The sequence below is a fragment of the Dendrobates tinctorius genome, unplaced genomic scaffold (genome assembly GCF_039654945.1).
Source record: "Dendrobates tinctorius isolate UK_male_01 unplaced genomic scaffold, ASM3965494v1 ptg000114l, whole genome shotgun sequence".
NCBI lineage: Eukaryota > Metazoa > Chordata > Amphibia > Anura > Dendrobatidae > Dendrobates > Dendrobates tinctorius.
The window spans coordinates 24,648,977-24,673,101 of record NW_027361782.1 but is presented as its reverse complement, the minus strand read 5'-3'; the positions used below and the strand labels follow the sequence as shown (position 1 = coordinate 24,673,101).

Sequence of the window (24,125 nt, the reverse complement as noted above, 5' to 3'; positions counted from 1 at the left end):
AATCTTACCTGTGCAGTGCAGGGAGAACGCTATAAAAAGATGATGATGCCTAACATAATCGCTAGCGTGAGAAAATAGTTGTCATGGAGAAAACAGCCACAAACTGCAACAGCGTAGAAACCAAAATTTCAAGGATTTGGATTAAAGGGTTGTTTGACGTTTAGGGGAGTGGGGAATGCTGCATCTTTATGTAGGGATCTAAATGTGTGTGGGGGGGGGGGGGGAGTATTAGCAGGTAAACTTAAGAGATTTGCTGACACTTCTTTCAGAAAACAGATACAAGTAAAGAAATGGACAGAAGACAAAGACACCACAGCTGATAATTAATGTAAATTTTTGGATTATTGGGAAAAATGTTCTTAAAAGGGACAAATACATTCAAAAACGTTTCATTGTGATCACTGATTGGATAAACGATTCCAGTGATCACAGATCTGCCTGTAAATCTACGGACGCGTTTCCTCAATGCGATAGGTTTATTTCCTCTGTGATTATATTTCCATGATGCAAAATAGATTCTATTTCCATTTGATGAAAATAAGTTAGGGATTTTTTTTTTATTTTTTTTTTATTTCTGTAAAATCCATCAGTTCTTTTGTTTCTGGAGTGTCAGCGTTCACACACTGTCTGGGTTGTTCTTCTCAGACATGGAGGAAATACTGTATGAGGTATCGTCCAGATCGGGAGATGTGTGGCTGTAATCCATTTCTTCCAGTTCTAGAGGAGGCTCTGTGACCAGAATCTGCATTAATAAAGAAAAAGATGCAAGAGCTCAATTTTTAGAATATTAATGAATAGTCGCATTGGATTGTTACAAAGATCCTCAAGTTCCTCATACCATCAACAGCTCTGGAGTATAATATAGGATGTCACTCAGAATCAGTAATCTAATGTATGTACACAGTAACTGCACCAGCAGAATAGTGAGTGCAGCTCTGGAGTATAATACAGGATGTAACTCAGGATCTGTAATGTATGTACACAGTGACTGCACCAGCAGAATAGTGAGTGCAGCTCTGGGGTATAATACAGGATCTAACTCAGGATCAGTAATGTAATGTATGTACACAGTGACTGCACCAGCAGAATAGTGAGTGCAGCTCTGGAGTATCATACAGGATGTAAATCAGGATCAGTAATGTATGTACACAGTGACTGCACCAGCAGAATAGTGAGTGCTTCCCTGGAGTATAATACAGGAGGTAACTCAGGATCAGTAATGTAATGTATGAACATAGTGACTGCACCAGCAGAATAGTGAGTGCAGCTCTGGAGTATAATACAGGATGTAAATCAGGATCAGTACAGGATCAGTAATGTATGTACACAGTGACTGCACCAGCAGAATAGTGAGTGCAGCTCTGGAGCATATTTCAGGATGTAACTCAGGATCAGTACAGGATAAATCTTGTAATATATATAAACAAACTGACAAACTCTTATTTTCGAGAAATCAGTGCAGCCCAGAGCAGTGTCAGGAGCTGAGATGAAGGTAACTTGGGTTATGTCCCTACCTGTTGTTGTTCCCGGTCGTTTGATTTGACGGCACATATCAGGGTTCTGGTGAAGGCCTGCAGCTCCGCATACTGCTGCTTGTATCTTTCCAGCTCGCTCTCCATGTATCTCACTTCTTCATTCTGCATTGACAGAGGAGACTGAGTAAACTGCACCATAACCAGGCAGATCATTGTAACTTAGGACTAGAGATGGGCGGATACCTAGATGTTTGGATCCGGCATCTGCAGTTACAAAGTTTGGATTCGGGTACCAGAACAGTACCCAGACCCGAACCCCATTCACATGAATGTGGGGCCCGAACATCCAGTGTTTGCTTTGCTGTCATGTGCATGACAGCGCAGCAAACACCGCTTCTGATCGACCGTGAAATCATCCCGCCGGTCAGAAAGCCACGGTACCCATTGTCAAAAAACAGCTTGAGCGCGCAGCTGTAATCGGAGGTATAAAGTTTACCTCCGGTCACTGGTGTCAGTTGATAGGAATACTGCTCCCATTAGGCGATGCCTGCTGCCGCTAATAACAGTGAGAGCAAGAGTGGCTGATGGGAGTATTCATCAGCCGGCTTCTGCGCTGTGAGAAACTCTAACGTTGCTAGCGGGGATCTTCCCGAGGTCACCACAGTTCAGCCTGGCTGGAACCGCAACCTCAGTAACCAGAAGTAATCTTGATGACGTCACAGTCGGTCACTGAGGCTGTGCCGCAGCAGCTCATTCAGTTCTTAGCCTAGACGGTCGCATCTTGGCACCATTTACGGCGTGAGACAGAACGACGGACAGGTGAGGGATATGGTTGTTTTTTTATTTTTGTTTTATTCCATGACAACGAGAGCTTTGGTGGAATAGGTGTTAGGTGAGTATAACTGTATTTGTTATTTTTAAATAAAAAAGTAAAAGTGTGTTTAGCTTTATTTTAAATAAAGGGCTTTATTCTGGCTGTGTCTCTATTTACCATGTAACTATATGATTAGTAATGGATAAGTGTCTTATAGACGCCTCTCCATTACTAAGCCATGGGCTTGATGTCACCAGACAATACAAAGGTGACATCAACCCCACAAATATGAACCCCACTTGTCACTGCTACAGGGTAAGTGGGGAGATCCGGGCAAAGTGCCATAATTGGCGCATCTAATGGATGTGCCTTTTCTGGGTGGCTGGGGGCTGCTATTTTTACCCTTGGAGGGCCAATATCCATGGCTCCTTACCAGCCTTAGAATACCAGCCCCCAGCTGTCAGCTTTAGCTTGGCTGATTGTCAAAAATGGGGGGACCCCACACTGGTTTTTTTTAATTATTTATTTACAATGCAGGTGCCGGCTGATGAAAACTCCCATCAGCCGCTCCTGCTCTCGCTGTTATTAGCAGCAGCAAGCTCGGATGATGGGATCAGTAGTCTCATCAGCTGACACCAGTGACCCGAGGTAAACTTTATATCTCCGATCACAGCTGAGCGCTCATGCTGTCTTTTGACAGCATGGGAACCATGGCTCTCTGACCAGCGGGGATGATTTCACTGGCAATCAGAAGCGGTGCTGCCGCGCTGACATGCACATGACAGCACGACAAACACCGGGTGTTCAGGGGGGGAGGGGTGAACCCGAACAGTAACATAGACTTCCTGGTGAAGTCCGTGTTCAGTATGGACACTGAACTTTATTGTTTGGGTTTGCCCATCTCTACTTAGGACACAATTAGCACACAAGTAACAAGCTTTTTTGTCAAAATTTTACAAAGGTTGCAATGACAGATCCAACTACTAGTAACAAACATGTAGGAAAGCCTTCTTTATAAATAATTTCAACCTGACTGAGCCTCTGCGGGTTCACCTAAGCAACTTAGAATTTTTACTATCTCATTCTGTGATTCCCCATATCAGAATTACCACTTGGTGAAGTGCATCACACATGACATGGATGGCAGAAGTGTCCATGATAATTGCTGGCCACATGTTTATCGGACCCCAAAAATCAACAATTTCTCTAGATTTTTTTATTATACCTCTCGATTTTTTATTAAATCTATTTTTGCAAAGCCGTGATATGTTTCAGTGCTGTCACCTAGTGGCCAAACAGGATACATTACAGACTCTACTGTAGAATAATCTCACTTTACAGTATGCAGTGAAATGGCGTGTTATTACCTTATTATTTCCTGTTAGGTTATTGGAGGTAAGAGAGGGTCTACAAAATTCTTCTAACTTGTAGAGCATCTGCTGCACAGAGTAGAGAGCAGCTGCTGCTTCTGCACAGAGTAGAGAGCAGCTGCTGCTACTGCACAGAGTTGAGAACAGCTGCTGCACAGAGTAGAGATCAGCCGTTTCTGTTGCACAGAGTACAGAGCAGCTGCTGCACAGAGTGGAGAGCAGCTGCTGCTGCACAGAGTAGAGATTAGCTGCTGCACAGAGTAGAAAGCAGCAGCTTCTGCTGTACAGAGTAAAGAGCAGCTGCTGCACAGAGTAGAAAGCAGCAGATTCTGCTACACAGAGTACAAAGAAGCTGCTGCAGAGTAGAGAGATGCTGCTTCTGACACACAGAGTAGAGCTGCTGCTGCACACAGTAGAGAGTTGCAGACAGTAGAGCGCTGCAGACAGTAGAGAGCTGCTGCACAGAGTAGAGAGCTGCAGACAGTAGAGGGCTGCTGCAGCAGAGTAGAGCTGCTGCTTGCTGCACAAAGTAGAGAGCTACTGCTGCACAGAGTAGAGAGCTGCATACAGAAGAGACACGCTGCTGCACAAAATAGAGCTGCTGCTGGCACAGAGGAGAGAACTGCTGCAGAGAGAGAGCTGCTGCAACTGCACAGAGTATAAAGCTGCTGCTGCAGAGTAGAGAGCTGCTGCAGCTACACAGAGTAGACAGCTGTTGCTGCACAGAGTAGAGAGCTGCTGCACAGAGTAGAGCTGCTGCTGGCACAGAGTAGAGAGCTGCTGCTGCACAGGGTAGGACCTTGTTCTACAGAGCTAATGTATTGCATGGAACACAATGCTTTGGGTGGATGCCATGCAGGCGACATTCACACTAAGCATTTGATCAGCAGTTTACCTAGGTCCGATAGTGCACGCTCCATCATCCCCGTAAATTCTATTGCTGAAAGCTACTCAACTTAAAGGAAATACCGTAATCAGTTTCCCTTTTATTTGCTACAGATTTGATAAAGAGAAAATGTAATTAATGCAAAATAAACATTGGACTGAAAACCTCAGATTTTTTTCCAGTAAATTTCATATTTATTTGTTTACAATAAAAACTTCCAGAAGGAACTTTATCTCAATAATTTACAAGTCATTTCATTATCACCAGAAGTGTAATAGAGTGATTTTATAAACCATCTGAGGAGCACACGATGTTTGGTAGAGGAGTTCTGCACCAAAAATAACCTGGAAAAATCAGTTTAAAATTACTTTAGAGTCTCCACTTATTCATTTCTATTGCAAAACCACTTTACTGTTCTCAAGTTCAATGTCTTGAATTTTGGGGTTTTGAAAATAAGCCTGATTGGATAAAAGAAAGTGTATGTAACTTGTTCAAAGTGGTGTGAAGGGTTAAAACTAAAATCAAAGCTGAAGTTTCGTTTTGTCCATTCTCTGAAGGTTTCGTTTCTCCATTTTTGTTTGTGTAAGATAAATTTTTGTAATTGGGATGGGCTGTCATGAAACCAGACTGTTCCCATCAGGTGCAAGATAAGGGAACCGGGGGTGTGCTACTCTGAAGAATATGCCATTATACTACTTTCTATTTGGATACGGACATATATGTAGTTTCCGGTTTTCTTGCAATATTATTGGCTTATAAAGTGAAATGATGTTATTGGTAGTTGAGAACTTTGCATAATTAAGCAAAATGTTATAAAAGAAGTGACTAAAATAAAGGGGCTTAGTGATCTGTCTCGATCCTCCCGTACAGAGACCCCCGTCTCCGTGTGGTCATTTGAGTTGCTAGCAACACTCTGTGGAATAATTTGGACATCACTGGCTCAAACGTGAAGGGTTAATTTAGCCCTCCCTCATTAGCTACCCCGACAGCTGGCGCCCAACGTGGGGCCCCCGAATAGGGGCGCCTCTGCCCCCGGAGGACAGCAAGACAAAGGACCCTCAGAGTGGACACAGGTGCTGGAAAATTGGGACTGATCATCCCCCACAACAACCACGGTAAGTTGGCAGTTATATTGTTCAGACTGACCATTGGTGTGGTTTTCCTGTGCTTGATGCTGCAAAGAGGATCTGAGGTTTGTTCCCGTGGTGGGGTGATTCATGTGTGGAATCATATAGAGGTGCAGTCCCGTTGGGGGCCCAGTGCTCGAACCGTAACTCATAAGGGACGGACACCCCGGATTGACCAATGATTGTGGCTCTCTTTATAGTCAAAATATCCAGAAATCCTGAATTCACTTTCAGAGTCAGGCGTGGTGATGTGATCAAAGACTGGGTAGGATACGTAACTTAGGTATATATAGATATATATAACCAGAGGTGTCCGGAGGGATAGTCTGAGACGCCCTCCTCCTTTCACTGAGTACCGCGTTGAATTTTGGGCAATCCCAGAGAGGGATTATTGACCCTGTGGAACAGACTGATACGGCCGCTCCAGAACTGTGCACAACTGAAGTAAGGATATTTAGCACTAAATGAGAGAATCCGTGGAAGGAAAAGAAGAATTTTGTGGCTTGGCACATGAATTGTGTGACGAAGGTGTTAGGAAGAACAGAGGAAGTGAATTCTGATTGTTTCTGTTACTGCTATGTTGAAGAAGGAAAAATTGTCTATTATTATGGCAAGGACTGGATGTACTGTGGTTCAAGAAAGTGACTGTGGTGTGAGAAAGTGATTGGTTAAGAAGGAACTGAGATTGATACTAATGTGTCAGGCAGACAAATAGTTAAAAGTAAGAATTTGAGGTCTCCCTGCTAGATGACAATTGTACAAGGAGACCGGGAGTAGCAGCCCCCACCTTTGCTGATGGTACCTATTATCATCCGCCGCCAGCCTTAGTCCCCGTTATGCCTACTATTGCTAGTGGTTATGAGTATCCACCCCCTTCCATTTCCCAGATCCAGAGAAAAAAAAAAAGTTTTCAGAAGACTGTAACCCGCTCTGTTCAGCAGAGAGAGAGGAAAAAAAAAAAAACAAGCTAGCAGCCGTAGCTGCTCCAGCCCCCTCCCATCGCCCCCACTGCAGCTGTGAACACACAGCTCCCCCTCAAACTCCAGCTCCCGCGCTCCAATATCTCTTCCAATCCTATGACTGGGAACCCTGCTAATTCTCGTCAGCAATTCTGGCGCTGTGCCCGATTCGGACACTTTCAGAGAGATTGTCATACAGGCCGCTGTTTTCATCGGGGTAGATGGCAGACCCAATTAATATACTTTTATAAACCTCATAAAACCCTTCCCCGAGGTTACTATTCAGTTTGTAATCTCTCCCACATGTCCTGTAAATTTACTAGGAGCAGATTTATTATCACAGTTCCGCTCCAGAATACAATTCCAAGATGATGGTCAGATGGCTCTTACGTTATATAATCCCTATGTAGATGAAGACAGTGAGGAAATCTGTATTTTTCATGCCTTTCCCACAGATGCCACAAGGGGCCCAAAACAGTCCCAACCAGTTTGCAAAAAAAAAAAAAATATGAGCAGGTGTCTTTTGCCATTGTTGCCACTGTTAGCCTCCTCAAGCATCTGGCAGCACTGAACTGTTGGGTTTCGGCCTCGAGACTTCAGTTCTGCCTTGGTCAAGTGATATTCTTGGGTGACTGTCTCCTTCAGGGTGCCAGACACCTCGCAGAAGAAAGAAAAATAGCTGTCAGCTCCCTTCCTTTCCCAAAAGATGAAACTAGATGAAACTGAACTCCAGCGTTTTCTTGGACTATGCACTTATTTTTGTCAGTGGATACCGGATGCATCCTGCATAATGCAACCCATTTACAATGCCTTGAAAGACAGTATAATGAACTATAAGGAAAGATGGCACTGATGAGGATTACCTCCAACATGATTGTTCCCAACTTTTGACTGAAGAAACAGCTACTCCACCGAATGTCAGTGAGAATCCACTCCCAAATCCTGATCTGGTGTTATACACGGATGGTTCAAGATATGCTGATGAGTTTGGTAGATTCCACACGGGATATACTGTTACCACAGAGGACACTGTAGTGCACGCAGCTGCACTCCCGCCCTCACAGTCAGCACAAGAAGCAGAACTCCAGCCTCTGTCTACTGTATGTACTTTGGCCAAGAACAGACGGGCTAATATATACACTGACTCACGGTATGCATTTGGTATTGCTCACGATTTTGGGGCTCTATGGGCCAATCGAGGGTTTATTACTACTGCTGGAACCCCAGTGAAAAATGCTGAAGCTGTTAAAACCCTCATGGACTCAATCAAATTACCTACTCAGGTGGCCATTATCAAAATTAAGGCGCACGGTCCTAGGAACAGTCCACAGACTGTTGGCAACACATTTGCGGATATGCAAGCAAAAGCCGCCGCTCTTTTACCCGTTGAACCAACCATACCAACTGTGGTGACCACACACTCTCAACGTAAACAGTTACAAGAAGCATTGACCCTACAAGAACCTGATGATCTACAACAGACTGAAGTTTTCTGTCGGACCCAGCGAGACTGCTTAATGACGATGCAGAGAATGTCTCTAAAGGAAGAGGTGAAGCAATGGAAGACTGATGGGGCACAAATGGATAATGGTCTCTGGAAAAAGGACCGACTTGTGTATCTCCCTAAGCGGATGTACCCTGCTATTGCCATATGGGCACATGGACCTATACATCGAGGAAAGAATCAGGCCCTCGAACTGGTGCAAAAATTCTACTGGGCCCCGGGAATTTCCACAGTTTTGACAGCGCTCAACCGTGCCTGTAATATCTGTCAGACTTGTAATCCCGGTCAACTTCAACGTGTACCCCCGAAGCATCTTGCTAAGCTCGACTATCCTTTCCAAAGGCTCCAGGTGGACCATATCACGTTACCTAAGTCTGGAAGGTATGAATACTGTTCTCCAGTTGGCCGGAAGCATTCCCTGTTACCAACATGACTGCAAAAACCACAGCGAAGAAACTGGTGATGGAAGTCATATGCAGATATGGGGTTCCAGAAGTTGTTGAAAGTGACCAAGGCCCGGCCTTTTCTTCTCATGTGTACCAAGAAGTTCTGACAATGCTTGGATCCACTGTAGCCCTCCATACTCCGTACCACCCACAATCCAGTGGGAAAGTTGAGAGGTTGAATGGCACACTGAAGGGACAATTGACCAAAATGATGCAGGAGACTAAGGCTCCATGGCCAGAGCTCCTACATATTGTACTATACCACATTCGTACTACCCCTATTGCAAAACATAGCCTGTCCCCATATGAGATATTGTTTGGTACTAGGCCCCCAGTTGCAAATTTCCAACCTCAGCAGTTATCAGAAGAGACTGACCGTGCTGTTCAATATGTTATTCAGCTTAGTAAAAATCTTGCTAACACCTACTGTATGTTCTAGTGTTCTTTTCTTTTCCAGATTCAGCAGAAACCGACACATGTCATAACCTGAAGCCTGGTGATTTGGTAGTCGTGAAGAGGCATGTCAGGAAGCACGGACTAGAACCCTTGTATGACGTTCCCTATCAAGTTCTCCTCATCACCCAACAAGCCAATAGCAAATGAAGGGAGCATAATGTTTTGGTTTTCCGCATTTTCCATATTATTATTGGTAGAAGTTAAAGTTAAAGTTAGAAGATATTCAAAGACTCAGAGAGCAATACGATAAAGACAATCATCGTAATAAGGACAGTTGGTGGTCAGACACCTTCTCCTTTCTCAATCCAGCCAATTGGTTTAACGGAATTGGGGGCTGGATAGCTGGGATCTTACAAAGCTTGTTACACATTGCTGCCTGTATCCTTGTTGTATATGTGATACTAAAACTTGTTTTTTGGTGTATTTCTGTATGTATTAGGAAATTCTGCACTATGACAGCTAATGATGATACCAAAGATGTCGTTGCCCCTGCTCTTCTCTGCACCGATCTCAAAAGGCTACTTGATGAAGATGTTGAAGCCAAGCACATGGCTACCTACAAAAGATCTCCACCACCGTCATCAAAAATTGTTATTCGTGAACTGCAGTATACAGGGGGGACGGGTGCGCCGCGACAGCCATGACTAATAACACAGCATCAGCCATGTGAAGACCAGTACCCCTCAAGCTGTTAGCTTGGGATAGCACCTCTGATGCTGCATGTGTTAAAAAAAATTATCTAGGGGGAGTGTGAAGGGTTAAAATTAAATAAAGGCTGAAGTTTCGTTTTGTCCATTCTCTGAAGGTTTCGTTTCTCCATTTTTGTTGCTGTAAGATAAATTTTTGTAATTGCGATGGGCTGTCATGAAACCAGACTGTTCCCATCAGGTGCAAGATAAGGGAACCGGGGGCGTGCTACTCTGAAGAATATGCCATTATACTACTTTCTGTGTGATACCGTGTGCTGAGCTGTGTATCTAATCCTATCCTGTGTGATACTGTCTGCTGAGCCGTGTATCTAATCCTATCCTGTGTGATACTGTCTGCTGAGCCATATATCTAATCCTCTCCTGTGTGATACTGACTGCTGAGCTGTGTATCTAATCCTCTCCTGTGTGATACTGACTGCTGAGCCGTGTATCTAATCCTATCCTGGGTGATACTGACTGCTGAGCTGTGTATCTAATCCTATCCTGTGTTATACTGGCTGCTGAGCCGTGTATCTAATCCTATCCTGTGTGATACTGTCTGCTGAGCCATATATCTAATCCTATCCTGTGTGACACTGTCTGCTGAGCTGTGTATCTAATCCTCTCCTGTGTGATACTGACTGCTGAGCTGTGTATCTAATCCTATTCTGTGTGATACTGACTGCTGAGCCGTGTATCTAATCCTATTCTGTGTGATACTGGGCTCCCCATGCAGTCTGTGTCAGAGGGTGGTCTGTGATGGCACGGTAATAAATTGTGTTATTTCCAGCTTTACAGAGGACGATAACACCATAGAAATGATAAGAATAATAGGCCTCAGTTACCACAACTGTCTACAAAGAAAACTGTTGCTGATAACAACCAATCACAGCTCATTTTTCATCTTTTAAACAGCTCTGGGACAGCGTGGTGAGTTTTGAGTGGCGACTTTTGTGTTTCGACTTTTATGTGGCGTGGTTGGTGTATGTGTGGTGAAATGTGTGCTGAGGGTGGTATATGTGTTGAAGCACGTGGTAGTGTGTGGCGCATTTTGTGTGTGTTCATATCCCCGTGTGTGGTGAGTTTCCCATGTCAGGGCCCCACCTTAGCAACTGTACGGTATATACTCTTTGGCGCCATTGCGCTCATTCTTTAAGTCCCCCTTGTTCACATCTGGCAGCTGTCAATTTGCCTCCAACACTTTTCCCCCCATAATGTAGATAGGGGCAAAATTGTTTGGTGAATTGGAATGCGCGGGGTTAAAATTTCACCTCACAACATAGCCTATGACGCTCTCGGGGTACAGACGTGTGACTATGCAAAATTTTGTGGCTGTAGCTACGACGGTGCGGATGCCAATCCCAGACATACATACATACACACCCACATTGAGATTTATAGATTAGTTTATAGTCTTGTACATAGGAGCAGTATTATAGTAGTTATATTCTTGTATATAGGGAGCAGTATTATAGTAGTTATATTCTTGTACATAGAAGTATTATAGTAGATATATTCTTGTACATAGGAGCAGTATTATAGTAGTTATATTCTTGTACACAGGAGTAGTATTATAGTAGTTGTATTCTTGTACATAGGAGCAGTATTATAGTAGTTGTATTTTTGAACATATGGGCAGTATTATAGTAGTTATATTCTTGCACACAGGAGCAGTATTACAGTAGTTATATTCTTGTACATAGGAGCAGTATTATAGTAGTTATATTCTTGTACATAGGGGCAGTATTATGGTAGTTATATTCTTGTACATAGGGGGCAGTATTATAGTAGTTATATTCTTGTATATAGGGGCAGATATATTCTTGTACATAGGGGCAGTATTATGGTAGTTATATTCTTGTACACAGGAGTAGTATTACAGTAATTATATTCTTGTACATAGGGGCAGTATTATAGTAGTTATATTCTCATAAAATCCTTATTGAAAAAAATGACTAAGTATGGAGTGGACAAGGCAACTGTTAGGTGGATTCACAACTGGCTTAGTGATCGGACCCAAAGAGTGGTCGTAAATGGCTGCACATCCAGTTGGAAGAATGTCTCAAGTGGGGTACCACAGGGCTCTGTCCTGGGCCCTGTATTGTTCAACATCTTTATCAACGATTTAGATGAAGGAATTGAGGGTAAACTGATTAAATTTGCTGATGACACAAAGCTAGGAGGGATAGCTAATACTAGAGAAGAGAGAGAGAGGATTCAAAAAGATATAAATAAACTGGAGAAGTGGGCAGCAACTAACAGAATGGTTTTTAACAGGGAAAAATGCAAAGTACTACATCTGGGCAATAAAAATGAAAAAAGTATATACAGAATGGGAGGAATAGGCCTAAGCAACAGCACATGTAAAAAAGACTTGGGTATACTAATAGATCACAGACTGAATATAAGTCAACAGTGTGATGCAGCAGCAAAAAAGGCAAATGCAATTCTAGGATGTATTAACAGAAGCATACAGTCTAGATCACGTGAAGTCATTATTTCCCTCTACTCCTCTTTGGTCAGACCTCATCTGGAATATTGTGTCCAGTTTTGGGCACCACATTTTAAAAAAGACATCAACAAACTGGAGCAAGTTTAGAAAAGAGCAACCAGAATGGTGACCGGTCTGCAAACCCTGTCTTATGAGGAAAGGTTGCAAGATTTGGGATTGTTTAGTTTGCAAAAAAGAAGACTGAGAGGAGACTTAATAGCTGTCTACAAATATCTAAAGGGCTGTCACATTGTAGAAGGATCAACTTTATTCTCATTTGCACAAGGAAAGACTAGAAGCAATGGGATGAAACTGAATGGGAGGAGACACAGATTAGATATTATAAAAAACTTTTTGACAGAGTAGTTATATTCTTGTACATAGGGAGCAGTATTATAGTAGTTATATTCTTGTACATCGGGGCAGTATTATAGTAGTAATATTCTTGTAAATAGGAGCAGTATTATAGTAGTTATATTCTTATAAATAGGAGCAGTATTATAGTAGTTATATTCTTGTATATAGGGGGCAGTATTATAGTAGTTATATTCTTGCACATAGGGGCAGTATTATTGTAGCTATATTCTTGTACATAGGGGCAGTATTATAGTAGTTATATTATTGTACATAGGGGCAGTATTATAGTAGTTATATTCTTGTACATAGGTAGCAGTATTATAGTAGTTATATTCTTGTACATAGGTAGCAGTATTATAGTAGTTATATTCTTGTACATAGGTAGCAGTATTATAGTAGTTATATTCTTGTACATCGGGGCAGTATTATAGTAGTAATATTCTTGCAAATAGGGGAAGTATTATAGAAGTTATATTCTTGTATATAGGAGCAGTATTATAGTAGTTATAGTCTTGTACATAGGGGCAGTATTATAGTAGTTATATTCTTGTACATAGGGGGCAGTATTATAGCAGTTATATTCTTGTATATAGGAGCAGTATTATAGTAGTTATATTCTTGTATATAGCAGCAGTATTATAGTAGTTATAGTCTTGTACATAGGGGCAGTATTATGGTAGTTATTATTGTAGAGGCGAGCATGGCTTCACGTAGGCTTATTGAGGAATCATCTGTGGATTGGTGTTTTTCTTTGATAGTTTTATGATGGATCAGGAGCAGATAACAAGCGTCCAGAGTGACATATGTGATGGATTGTGTATAGCTCTTGTGTTTCTGTCTCCACCGATCTGTAATGCCTCACTATAAGGTTGCTGGCATATCACGATGATGGTCTGGGCACACATGGTGGCATTACAGAAGAGATTTCACCAGCCTGGCAGCACAAATCTCTAGCTGCTGTTACCATGACATCCATTTAACTTGGTTTAACAAAGAATGAAAACAGATTCTCCCGAAACGCTCGTTATGTAGAAATTTCATCAAAGAAGCGTCCAGCAGCCCAGGAACGCCGCACAACGCCCGAACCCACAACCAGCAGCCAAAAGACGATCGCAGCATTAAGTCTCGTCCTCTAACGTCTGAATATACAGTTTTGCAGAATAAAGACTTTTAGAAAATAGCAAAGAGCTGGGGACTATCAATAATTACAAACGATTGGAGGACTCGTATTTATCACGGGTGTTTAGATTTAGCTGGAAAATTAAGACCATAGATGACAACAGACGTGCCGTTGGAGGTGGCATCTTGTGATTTGACATCGGCTCGGAGTTTTTCATTCGTGTGTCCATTTTTGATTGCTACAACAGAAATTTTGTATACATTCTGGATGTAATTTTTATATGCTTTTTTTTAATATCCCACACCACAGAAATAAACCAACAAGAAAGATGTTTGAAAAAATATCTGTTCAAAGTTTGGATGTTTTTGGGAGATACAGGTCATGGAGCTGATCATTTTGTCTCCCTGATTTCTTCTGCATTTTTCACCCCGACGTCTGAATCCGATTATGTGTGCTACAATATTTTTGTTACTGGAATCCGATTTTCCAATGTTTCCGATTCCAAAACTGTTGGTAGGAATAGGACTGAGAAATCGGTTCTGCAACTAGGTCTTTAAAGGAGAGCCCCACTTTTTAATGGCAAGTAATTAAGTGGCATTGTATGATGTGAACCCATGTCCATGTGCCCCACTAAAGGGTTTAGGGAATTCCTGCACGACAATATAGAACATGCATAGCAAGTCATTTGTGTTACTAGTACCCCCCAATGAGAAAATATAGTGATGGAGGGCGCCATCTGTGCAAGAAAACTCCTTTTCCATAAATTGTAGTGATCTAAGTTTTAGGCTAATGTGCCCACATTGATTTTGAAGCAGAAGATTCGATCGGTTTGTTCCCTAAGGAGTCTTTTCTGATATCTTTCAGGATGTCTTTTGTGACCACTTTGCTGACATTTTTTTTCATTCAATATACAGTGGCTAGCAAAAGTATTCAACCCTCTTGGGATTTTTGTGTTTTGTTACCACACACCATGGAATTTCAGTGTGTTTTTTTTTTTTGCGGGTTTGCATCAGTTCATATAAGGCTGGGATCAGACTTGCGGGACACTCGGACGAGTCTCGCACATCAATCCGAGGCACTGCCACCGGCACTCAGATCGGAGCGTTCAGCTGCATAGAAATACATGCAGCTGAAAGCTCCGATCCGAGTGCCGGCGGCTGTGCCGGGTATTGACGTGCAAGACTTGTTCAAGTTTCTCGCAAGTCTGACCCCGGCCTAAAGAACATTCTGACAACTGTGAACATTTGGTTTTCTTTTTCTTGTGAAGCAAACGACAAATAGGACAAAATAACTGAAAACTTCAGTGTGCATAACTATTCACCCCACTAAAGTCAGTACTTTGTAGAGCTTCCTTTTGTGGCAATTACAGCTGTAAGTTGCTTTGGATAAGTCTCTAGGAACTTTTCATATCTTGCCACTGGGATTATTGCCCATTCCTCACGGCAAAACTGCGCCAGCTCCTTCACGTTAGATGGATTTCTCTGTTGAACAGTAATCTACCAAGTCTGACCACAGATTCTCAACTGGATTAATGTCTGGGCTGTAACTCGGCCTCTCCAAAACATTTACACGTTTCCCCTTAAACCACTCGAGTGCTGCTTTAGCACTATGCTTTGGGTCATTGTCTTGTTGGACGGTAAACCTCCATCCCAGTCATAAATCACTGACAGACTGAAACATGGTTTGCTCACGAATATCCCTGTATTTCACACCATCCATCTTCCCCTTGACTCTGACCATTTTCCCTGTCCCTGCTGCTGAAAAACATCCTCACAGCATGAAGCTGCCACCACCACCACCATGTTTCACTGTGGGGATGGTGTTTTTGGGGTGATAATCTGTGTTGGTTTGGCGATAGACATAGCATTTACCTTGGTGGCCAAAATGTTCAACTTTGGTCTCATCTGACCACAGAACCTTCCTCCATACATTTGGGGAGTCTACCACTTGTCTTTGGCAAACTCAAAATGAGCCTTAAAATTTGTGTGTGGAAGCAAAGGTTTTTTTCTGTCCACTCTTCCTTAAAGGCCACTTCTATGGAGTGCATGGCTTATTGTAAGGAAAAAGAAAAAAGGTCCAGCTTTGCAAATTCAAGTCCAATTTATTGTTAAAAACAAGTCCAAAACAGAGCAAAAAATGGTGTGTTCACATGAGTAACAAGTAGTAGATTACGCGTTTCGAACAATCGCTTTGAGAAAGAACAAGTTATTGTTCGAAACACGTAATCTACTACTTGTTACTCATGTGAACACACCATTTTTTGCTCTGTTTTGGACTTGTTTTTAACAATAAATTGGACTTGAATTTGCAAAGCTGGACCTTTTTTCTTTTTGCTTGGTTACTGCGTGAAGACTGCACGTGGTCCGGGCTATCCACTACACATGCCTTCAGGTGAGCTGGCTTCTTTTTCTCTTTTTTCATGGCTTATTGTGGTCGTATGGACAGATACTCCAGTCTCTGCTTAGGAACTCTGCAGCTCCTTCAGGGTTACCTTTGGGTCTGGGCTGCTTGTCTGATTAATGCTCTCCTTGCCCGGGCTGAGGGTTTTGGTGAGCGCCCTCTCTTGGCAGGTTTGTTGTGGTACCATGTTCTTTCCATTTGATAACTGTGGATTTGATGGTTCTCCAGGGGGATCATCAGAGATTGGGATATTTTTTATACCCCAGTCTTGACTTGTACTTCTCAACAACTTTGTCCCTGACTTGTCTGGAGATCTCCTTGGTCTTCATGGTGATGTTTGGAGCTCTTCCTGGTCTTCATGGTGTTTAGTTAGTGGTGCCTCTTGTTAATGGTGTTGCAGCCTCTGTGGCGTTTCAGAAAAGATAAAGTGTATATACTGACAGACATGTGACACTTAGATTACACACAGGGGGACGTCCTCTCACTAAGCATGTGACTTATGAAGGGAGTTGCCTGCACCAGAAATTTTTAGGGGCTGCATTTCAAAAGGGGTGTGTCATGACCCAAACCGGGTTTTGAGTCCTGTCTTTCCATGTTCCCGGTCTGGTCATTTCAGGGATTAACTTTTCTCAGCCTCAGTCTGGTTTCAAATTTGCTATTTAGCTCTGCTGTATCCTGCAGGCGGTGTCAGCTTTATTTCTGCCTTCGGCATGTGTATCTGACTCTGGTATATCCTGATTTGTCCTGCTGTGATCCCTGACTTGTCCCGTGTCTGTTTATTCCCTCTGTCTGTCCTGACTCAGTGTTTCCCTGTAAGTTTGTTGACTCCCTGGTTTTGACTTGGCTTGCATTCGGACCTTCTGTCTTTGTCTTATCCACTTCCGACTGTTGCTGATCCCCTGGCTTGCTTCTGACCACGTGTACTGCTGTAACCTCTGGGACTTCTGCTCCTGTTTCTGACTCGGCTCGTCTGACCACTCTTTCACCAGCTGGTGGTGCTTGTGCAGCTGCTCAGTGTTGCTATGCAGTGTGTGCAACCTCTCTTCCCTCATCAGCACCCCCTGGTCAAGGTTGCACTATACTTCACTGCAGTAGCATGACATTGTGAATACATATGCACATGTCAATTTTTAGTTACAGTTGTGGCCAAAAGTATTGACACCCCTGCAATTCTGTCAGATAATACTCAGTTTCTTCCTGAAAATGATTGCAAACACAAATTCTTTGGTATTATTATCTTCATTTAATTTGTCTTAAATGAAAAAACACAAAAGAGAATGAAGCAAAAAGCAAACATTGATCATTTCACACAAAACTCCAAAAATGGGCCAGGCAAAAGTATTGGCACCCTCAGGCTAGTTTCACACTTGCTTTTTTTTGCAGCGCGTTTTTCCCGCAAAAAACGCATTGAAAAAACGCATACAAACGCATACAGATGCTGCGTTTTTTTCAAGCATTTTTATGAGCATGCATGAAAAAAACGCAGCGTTTTTATGCGTTTGTATGCGTTTTTAGTGCGTTTTTAGTGCGTTTGCGTTTTTTTCCAACATTAGGTGGCCCCTCACACTAACCCAAACCATGACTTTACTAACCCTAACCCTAACCCTGACCCTAACCCTTAACCAAACCATACCCTGATCCTAACCCTAACCCTGACCCTGACCCTAACCATGACCCTAACCCTTAACCAAACCATACCCTGATCCTAACCCTAACCCTGACCCTAACCCTGACCCTAAACCCCCTTAACTAACCCTAACTCTAACCCAAACCCCTAAATTCCATTGTCTAAACTAATGGTAAAAAAAAAAAACGCATGTGCAAAAAACCGCATACATAAGCATGCCAATGCGCACATATGCTCACCATAGACTTATAATGGGTGTCTTGCTGTAAAAAAACAGGTTGCATTTTGTGCGCCCGAGCGCATACCGCAAAAAAACGCATGCGCGGAAAAACGCGTACAAACGCATGTGTATGCGCACATAAGCGCATCCCATGCAAAGTATAGGAAAAAAAAACGCATGCGCTATTTAGCGCTAAAATACCGCGAAAAAAACGCAAGTGTGAAACCAGCCTCAGCCTAATACTTGGTTGCACAACCTTTAGCCAAAATAACTGCGACCAACCGCTTCCGGTAACCATCAATGAGTTTCTTACAATGCTCTGCTGGAATTTTAGACCATTCTTCTTTGGCAAACTGCTCCAGGTCCCTGATATTTGAAGGATGCCTTCTCCAAACTGCCATTTTTAGATCTTTCCACAGGTGTTCTATGGGATTCAGGTCTGGACTCATTGCTGGCCACCTTAGAAGTCTCTAGTGCTTTCTCTCAAACCATTTTCTATTGCTTTTTGAAGTGTGTTTTGGGTCATTGTCCTGCTGGAAGACCCATGACCTCTGAGGGAGACCCAGCTTTCTCACACTGGGCCCTACATTATGCTGCAAAATTTGTTGGTAGTCTTCAGACTTCATAATGCCATGCACACGGTCAAGCAGTCCAGTGCCAGAGGCAGCAAAGCAACCCCAAAACTTCAGGGAACCTCCGCCATGTTTGACTGTAGGGACCGTGTTCTTTTCTTTGAATGCCTCTTTTTTTCTCCTGTAAACTCTATGTTGATGCCTTTGCCCAAAAAGCTCTACTTTTGTCTCATCTGACCAGAGAACATTCTTCCAAAACATTTTAGGCTTTTTCAGGTAAGTTTTGGCAAACTCCAGCCTGGCGCTTTTTTATGTCTCAGGGTAAGAAGTGGAGTCTTCCTGGGTCTCCTACCATACAGTCCCTTTTCATTCAGACGCCGACGGATAGTATGGGTTGACACTGTTGTACCCTCGGACTGCAGGGCAGCTTGAACTTGTTTGGATGTTAGTCGAGGTTCTTTATCCAACATCCGCACAATCTTGCTTTGAAATCTCTTGTCAATTTTCCTTTTCCGTCCACATCTAGGGAGGTTAGCCACAGTGTCATGGGCTTTAAACTTCTTGATGACACTGCGCACGGTAGACACAGGAACATTCAGGTATTTGGAGATGGACTTGTAGCCTTGAGATTGCTCATGCTTCCTCACAATTTGGTTTCTCAAGTCCTCAGACAGTTCTTTGGTCTTCTTTCTTTTCTCCATGCTCAATGTGGAACACACAAGGACACAGGACAGAGGTTGAGTCAACTTTAATCCATGTCAACTGGCTGCAAGTGTGATTTAGTTATTGCCAACACCTGTTAGGTGCCACAGGTAAGTTACAGGTGCTGTTAATTACAGAAATTAGAGAAGCATCACATGATTTTTCGAACAGTGCCAATACTTTTGTCCAGCCTCTTTTTTATGTTTGGTGTGGAATTATATCCAATTTGGCTTTAGGACAATTCTTTTTGTGATTTTTCATTTAAGACAAATTAAATGAAGATAATAATACCAAAGAATTTGTGTTTGCAATCATTTTCAGGAAGAAACTGAGTATTATCTAACAGAATTGCTGGGGTGTCAATACTTTTGGCCACAACTGTATCTGATCCCATAAATTTAATTTATACCTTTATTTTTCTCATTTCACTAACTTATACTATTACACAGGTTGCCTATTGTCCTGTAACCCATCCCAGCCTTGTGCAAGTTGTGACAAAGTCATTAGTAAATTGCTGGGGTGGAGATACGTTTCATTGAGGCTATTATCTTCAGTGATTTAAAGCCCAGAATTTTGCTCCAGCACACTATGTGTTGAGAGGGGTTAGTCGGCCATTTTAAGGGCTGGGTTTTTGTGGACAACCATAGAGCGGGTTTGAGGTTGTGCACCTTACCTCCACCCCACAGTGTGGTCTGGGGTTTAAATAGTCGGTCTCATGAGGCATTCAGCGTTCTTTGGGTCTGGAGAGGATAATAAACCAGTGAAGATCTTAAAGAGGCAGTGTCCCCGTGTCTACCTCTGTGTACAGCTGAGTGAGCCGATCTACCACAATGTCTACAATTTTGTCCCTGGTGACGTTAGACAGCTCTTTGGTCTTGGCCATGGTGTATAGGTTGTACTGTGATTGAATGTGTGAACAGGTGTCTTTGATACAGGTAACGAGGTCAAACAGGTGCAATTAATACAAGTAATGAGTGCAGAGTAGGAGGCTTCTTACAGAAAAACAAACTGGTCCGTGAGAGCCAGAATTCTTGCTGGTTGGTCGGTGATCAAATACTTATTTCATGCAATAAAATGCAATTTAATTATGTAACAATCATACAATGTGACTTTTTTCTTTTTAGATTCTGTCTCTCACAGGTGAAGTGTACCTATGATAAAAATTACAGGCCTCTCCAGTCTTTGTAGGTGGGAAAACTCACAAAATTGGCAGTGTATCAAATACTTATTTTCCCCACTGTACCTGAAAAAGCAGCCATGTTTACATACCCTTAGAACCATGAGTAGTGACCAGATGCACTGGTTACAATCCACTCTGTTTTACACTCTGAACACCTCCAGAGCTGCATTCACGTTACTTGCTGCTTTCTAGTCACCAGTGCAGTGGATTGTGGGAGTTTAGGTGACCAGCTATTCGGTCACAGGTCAGACAGTGGCGATAATCCCTGTTTCCAAAAACTGCAATTAGGACTGTGCTTGCAGATCCGGATATGTTTGGAGTATAAAATGTGCATCAGTACACATTAAGTAAAGCAAAATATCATCATTACTCTCCGCTTTACACAGAGATGTTGTAAAAACAAAATTACACCTTAATTAAAGCCTTAAAAGCAGCAGTGGAAATCGTAAATATAAACTTTGTTATTGTATCCTAATCCCATAATCTCAGCTATAAAATCACAAGTAGTAAAGTCTTTCCGAGAATCATCCTTCCACGTCTCAGGCTGCCTGCAGGGAATCCGGGCTGTACTGTGATTTAGGTGGGGACTGATGGCAGTCGGCAGTAATGCGGCCAGGCGACTGTTATTTACCATCCTATCCATGTGATATTAACAGGTGGGTGATGTGACCTTCAGAGAAGCCGTTCATGCCGGGTTATAGTCATCTACCTGATATTAATATTGGCGAAAGCAAGCCGGCGCGGATGTGGCACTTTTCACGCAATGCGACTTGGCAGCCATTCCTTTGTTACATATTTATATCTAATTTAATGTATTAAAACGAAACACAGAAAATAAAGAAAAAAAATATCCCAGCACTCCTACATTTAAAACTGAGAGAACAAAAGAACCTTCTGTATGTTTCTCAGGAGCTCAACCATTTCTCCCTCCTTTCTGTTTCTGGCTGTTAGACAACTGTTTGCAGCAGGAGCCTCCGCCCTCTGTCCAGTCTGCAGCAGGAGCCTCCGCCCTCTGTCCAGTCTGCAGCAGGAGCCTCCGCCCTCTGTCCAGTCTGCAGCAGGAGCCTCCGCCCTCTGTCCAGTCTGCAGCAGGAGCCTCCGCCCTCTGTCCAGTCTGCAGCAGGAGCCTCCGCCCTCTGTCCAGTCTGCAGCAGGAGCCTCCGCCCTCTGTCCAGTCTGCAGCAGGAGCCTCCGCCCTCTGTCCAGTCTGCAGCAGGAGCCTCCGCCCTCTGTCCAATCTGCAGCAGGAGCCTCCGCCCTCTGTCCAGTCTGCAGCAGGAACCTCTGCCCTCTGTCCAGTCTGCAGCAGGAACCTCCGCCCTCTGTCCAGTCTGCAGCAGGAGCCTACCCCCTCTGTCCAGTCTGCAGCAGGAGCCTACCCCCTCTGTCCAGTCTGCAGCAGGAGCCTACCCCCTCTGTCCAGTCTGCAGCAGGAAATAAATATTACTAAACTGCTGAAAATAGATTAACCCTGTGTTCTCTACAGAATTTCTAAAATCTTTACAATTAGTTGGGGTGAGATTATCTCCCTTTCACTTGTATCATTACAAGGAGGTTAAAACCTAGATGAGAAAGTAACAATAACAAGTAAGAATTCACAAATGAGATATAAAATTCAACAATACAGCGTCATAGTACTAGATAATATAGAGTAAGAACTAAGTACCGTATATACTCATGTATAAGCCGACCCCCTAATTTTGCCACAAAAAACTGGGAAAACTTATTGACTCGCATATAAGCTTAGGGTGGAAAATGCAGCAGCTACTGGTAAATTTCAAAAATAAAAATAGATGCCAATAAAAGTAAAATTAATTGAGACATCAGTAGGTTAAATGTTTTTGAATATCCATATTGAATCAGGAGCCCCATATAATGCTCCATACAGTTCATGATGGCCCCATAAGATGCTCCACACAAAATACACCCCATATAATGCTGCACAAAGGTTAATAATGGTCCTATAAGATGCTCCATAGAATATGCTGCCCCATAAGATGCTCCATAGATTATGCCCGCATGAGATGCTCCACAGAATATGCCCCCATAAGATTCTCCACAGATTATGCCCCCATAAGATGCTGCACAGATTAGGCCCCCATAAGATGCTCCACAGAATAGGCCCCCATAAGATGCTCCACAGAATAGGTCCCCATAAGATGCTCCACAGAATAGGCCCCCATAAGATGCTCCACAGAATAGACCCCCATAAGATGCTCCACAGAAAAGGCCCCCATAAGATGCTCCACAGAATAGACCCCCATAAGATGCTCCACAGAATAAGCCCCCATAAGATGCTCCACAGAAAAGGCCACCATAAGATGCTCCATAGAATACTCCATAGAATAATCCCCATATGCAGCTGCTAATAAAAAAAAATGACATACTCACCTCTCCTTCGCTGCTGGCTCAGGATCCCAGCACTGGCGATATTCACCTGTCCCCGTTCCCTCGCTGCTTGCTGCTGTCTGCCAAGTCGTCTCTCAGTGACGTTCAGGCAGCAGAGGGCGCGGTGCGCACTAACTACGTCACCGCACCCTCTGACCTGAACATCACAGACAGGACTCGGCGACGGCAGGCAGAGTGGGAACGGGGACAGGTGGATATCGCTATACTTACCCCCTCCTGGCGCGGTGTCTGCAGCCCCGTTCTCCCGCGGCCTCCGGCACCTGCATTCAGCGGTCACGTGATACCGCTCATTAAAGACATGAATATGCGCATATTCATGTCTTTAATGAGCGGTACCACGTGACCACTGAAGGCAGGCGCCGGAGACCGTGGGACAAGCAGGGGGGCTGCAGAGACCACGCCAGGGGAGGGGTAAGCATGATCTCTAACACCCTCGCTCTACCTCCCCCGCCGACTCCCGGTATATGACTCGCGTATAAGCCGAGAGGGGGACTTTCAGCCCAAAAAATGGGCTGAAAATCTCGGCTTATACGCGAGTATATACGGCTGAGTTATACACCAGCACTGTACAAAAAACAAATATGTAACGGAGCCATAGAGCTGAAGTACTCTTCACTGCACCAGGAAGAAAATACCAAGAATTTACATTTAATCATATCTAGAAATATAGAAGAAACAGCAGCAAAGTAATATAGAGAGTCATAAATGCAGCAAATGTGGAATCCCACGTAAGAGGAATATCTATGGATTTTGTTACGGATTCTCGGCCCCAATAAAAACCAATATAATAACACAGTTCAATAAGGTGACGGACGTTTCATTTACGGTAAATGTGCTAGAGAGGAGCCACGAAGCATCACACGGGACCGACACAACTGGAATGCCACCCTGCTTATTCTTATGGATGAGCCCCGTCATGGTACCAGTGCCATCCGCAGGACATGGCGTATTGTACGGGTTTTCACAATTTTACAAAAGCAATAAACAAAAACCACCAATACCTTATAATCCAGGAGCGATCGCATCTGCTCTATGTCAAACGTGCCCAAGGTGTCGCTCATCTCCTCCGGAGCTTCCACTTTCTGAAAAACACCGAAGAACATCAGGTAAAATCAGTGATCGACTCCAAACAAGGTGGATGCTCAGCTTTGGCGGCTTTTACGCTCTGATCAGTGACTGCAGCTCATTGGCACTGTATATGCAAGAGTCTGAAGACCACCTCCTATCACAGCAGAGGCTGCTGCTCTGCATTTTCCCCATGCTTTACACTGCTGCTCTGCTTGTTCAGATTGCCTGCTGAATAAAAGCTCCATCTCCAGGC

The 24,125-nt window shown here is 43.3% G+C and overlaps 1 protein-coding gene across 4 annotated transcripts in view; it reads right to left on the bottom strand.

Annotated features, from left to right (window-relative positions):
* Positions 1–317: 317 nt before the first annotated feature.
* The window catches only part of HDX (highly divergent homeobox), a 65,020-nt gene continuing 41,212 nt past the window's right edge, over positions 318–24,125 (bottom strand). For 3 of the 4 annotated variants that reach the window (XM_073589907.1, XM_073589908.1, XM_073589909.1), the window contains 3 exons: positions 23,806–23,886; positions 1,515–1,637; positions 318–742 (listed from right to left, as the gene is read on the bottom strand). In XM_073589907.1, coding sequence (XP_073446008.1) covers positions 617–742; positions 1,515–1,637; positions 23,806–23,886 — 330 coding nt within the window. In that variant the 3' untranslated portion in view covers positions 318–616. Of the gene's footprint in view, positions 743–1,514; positions 1,638–20,841; positions 21,958–23,805; positions 23,887–24,125 lie in introns of those variants that run through there. The other variant, XM_073589910.1, reaches the window with a different exon arrangement.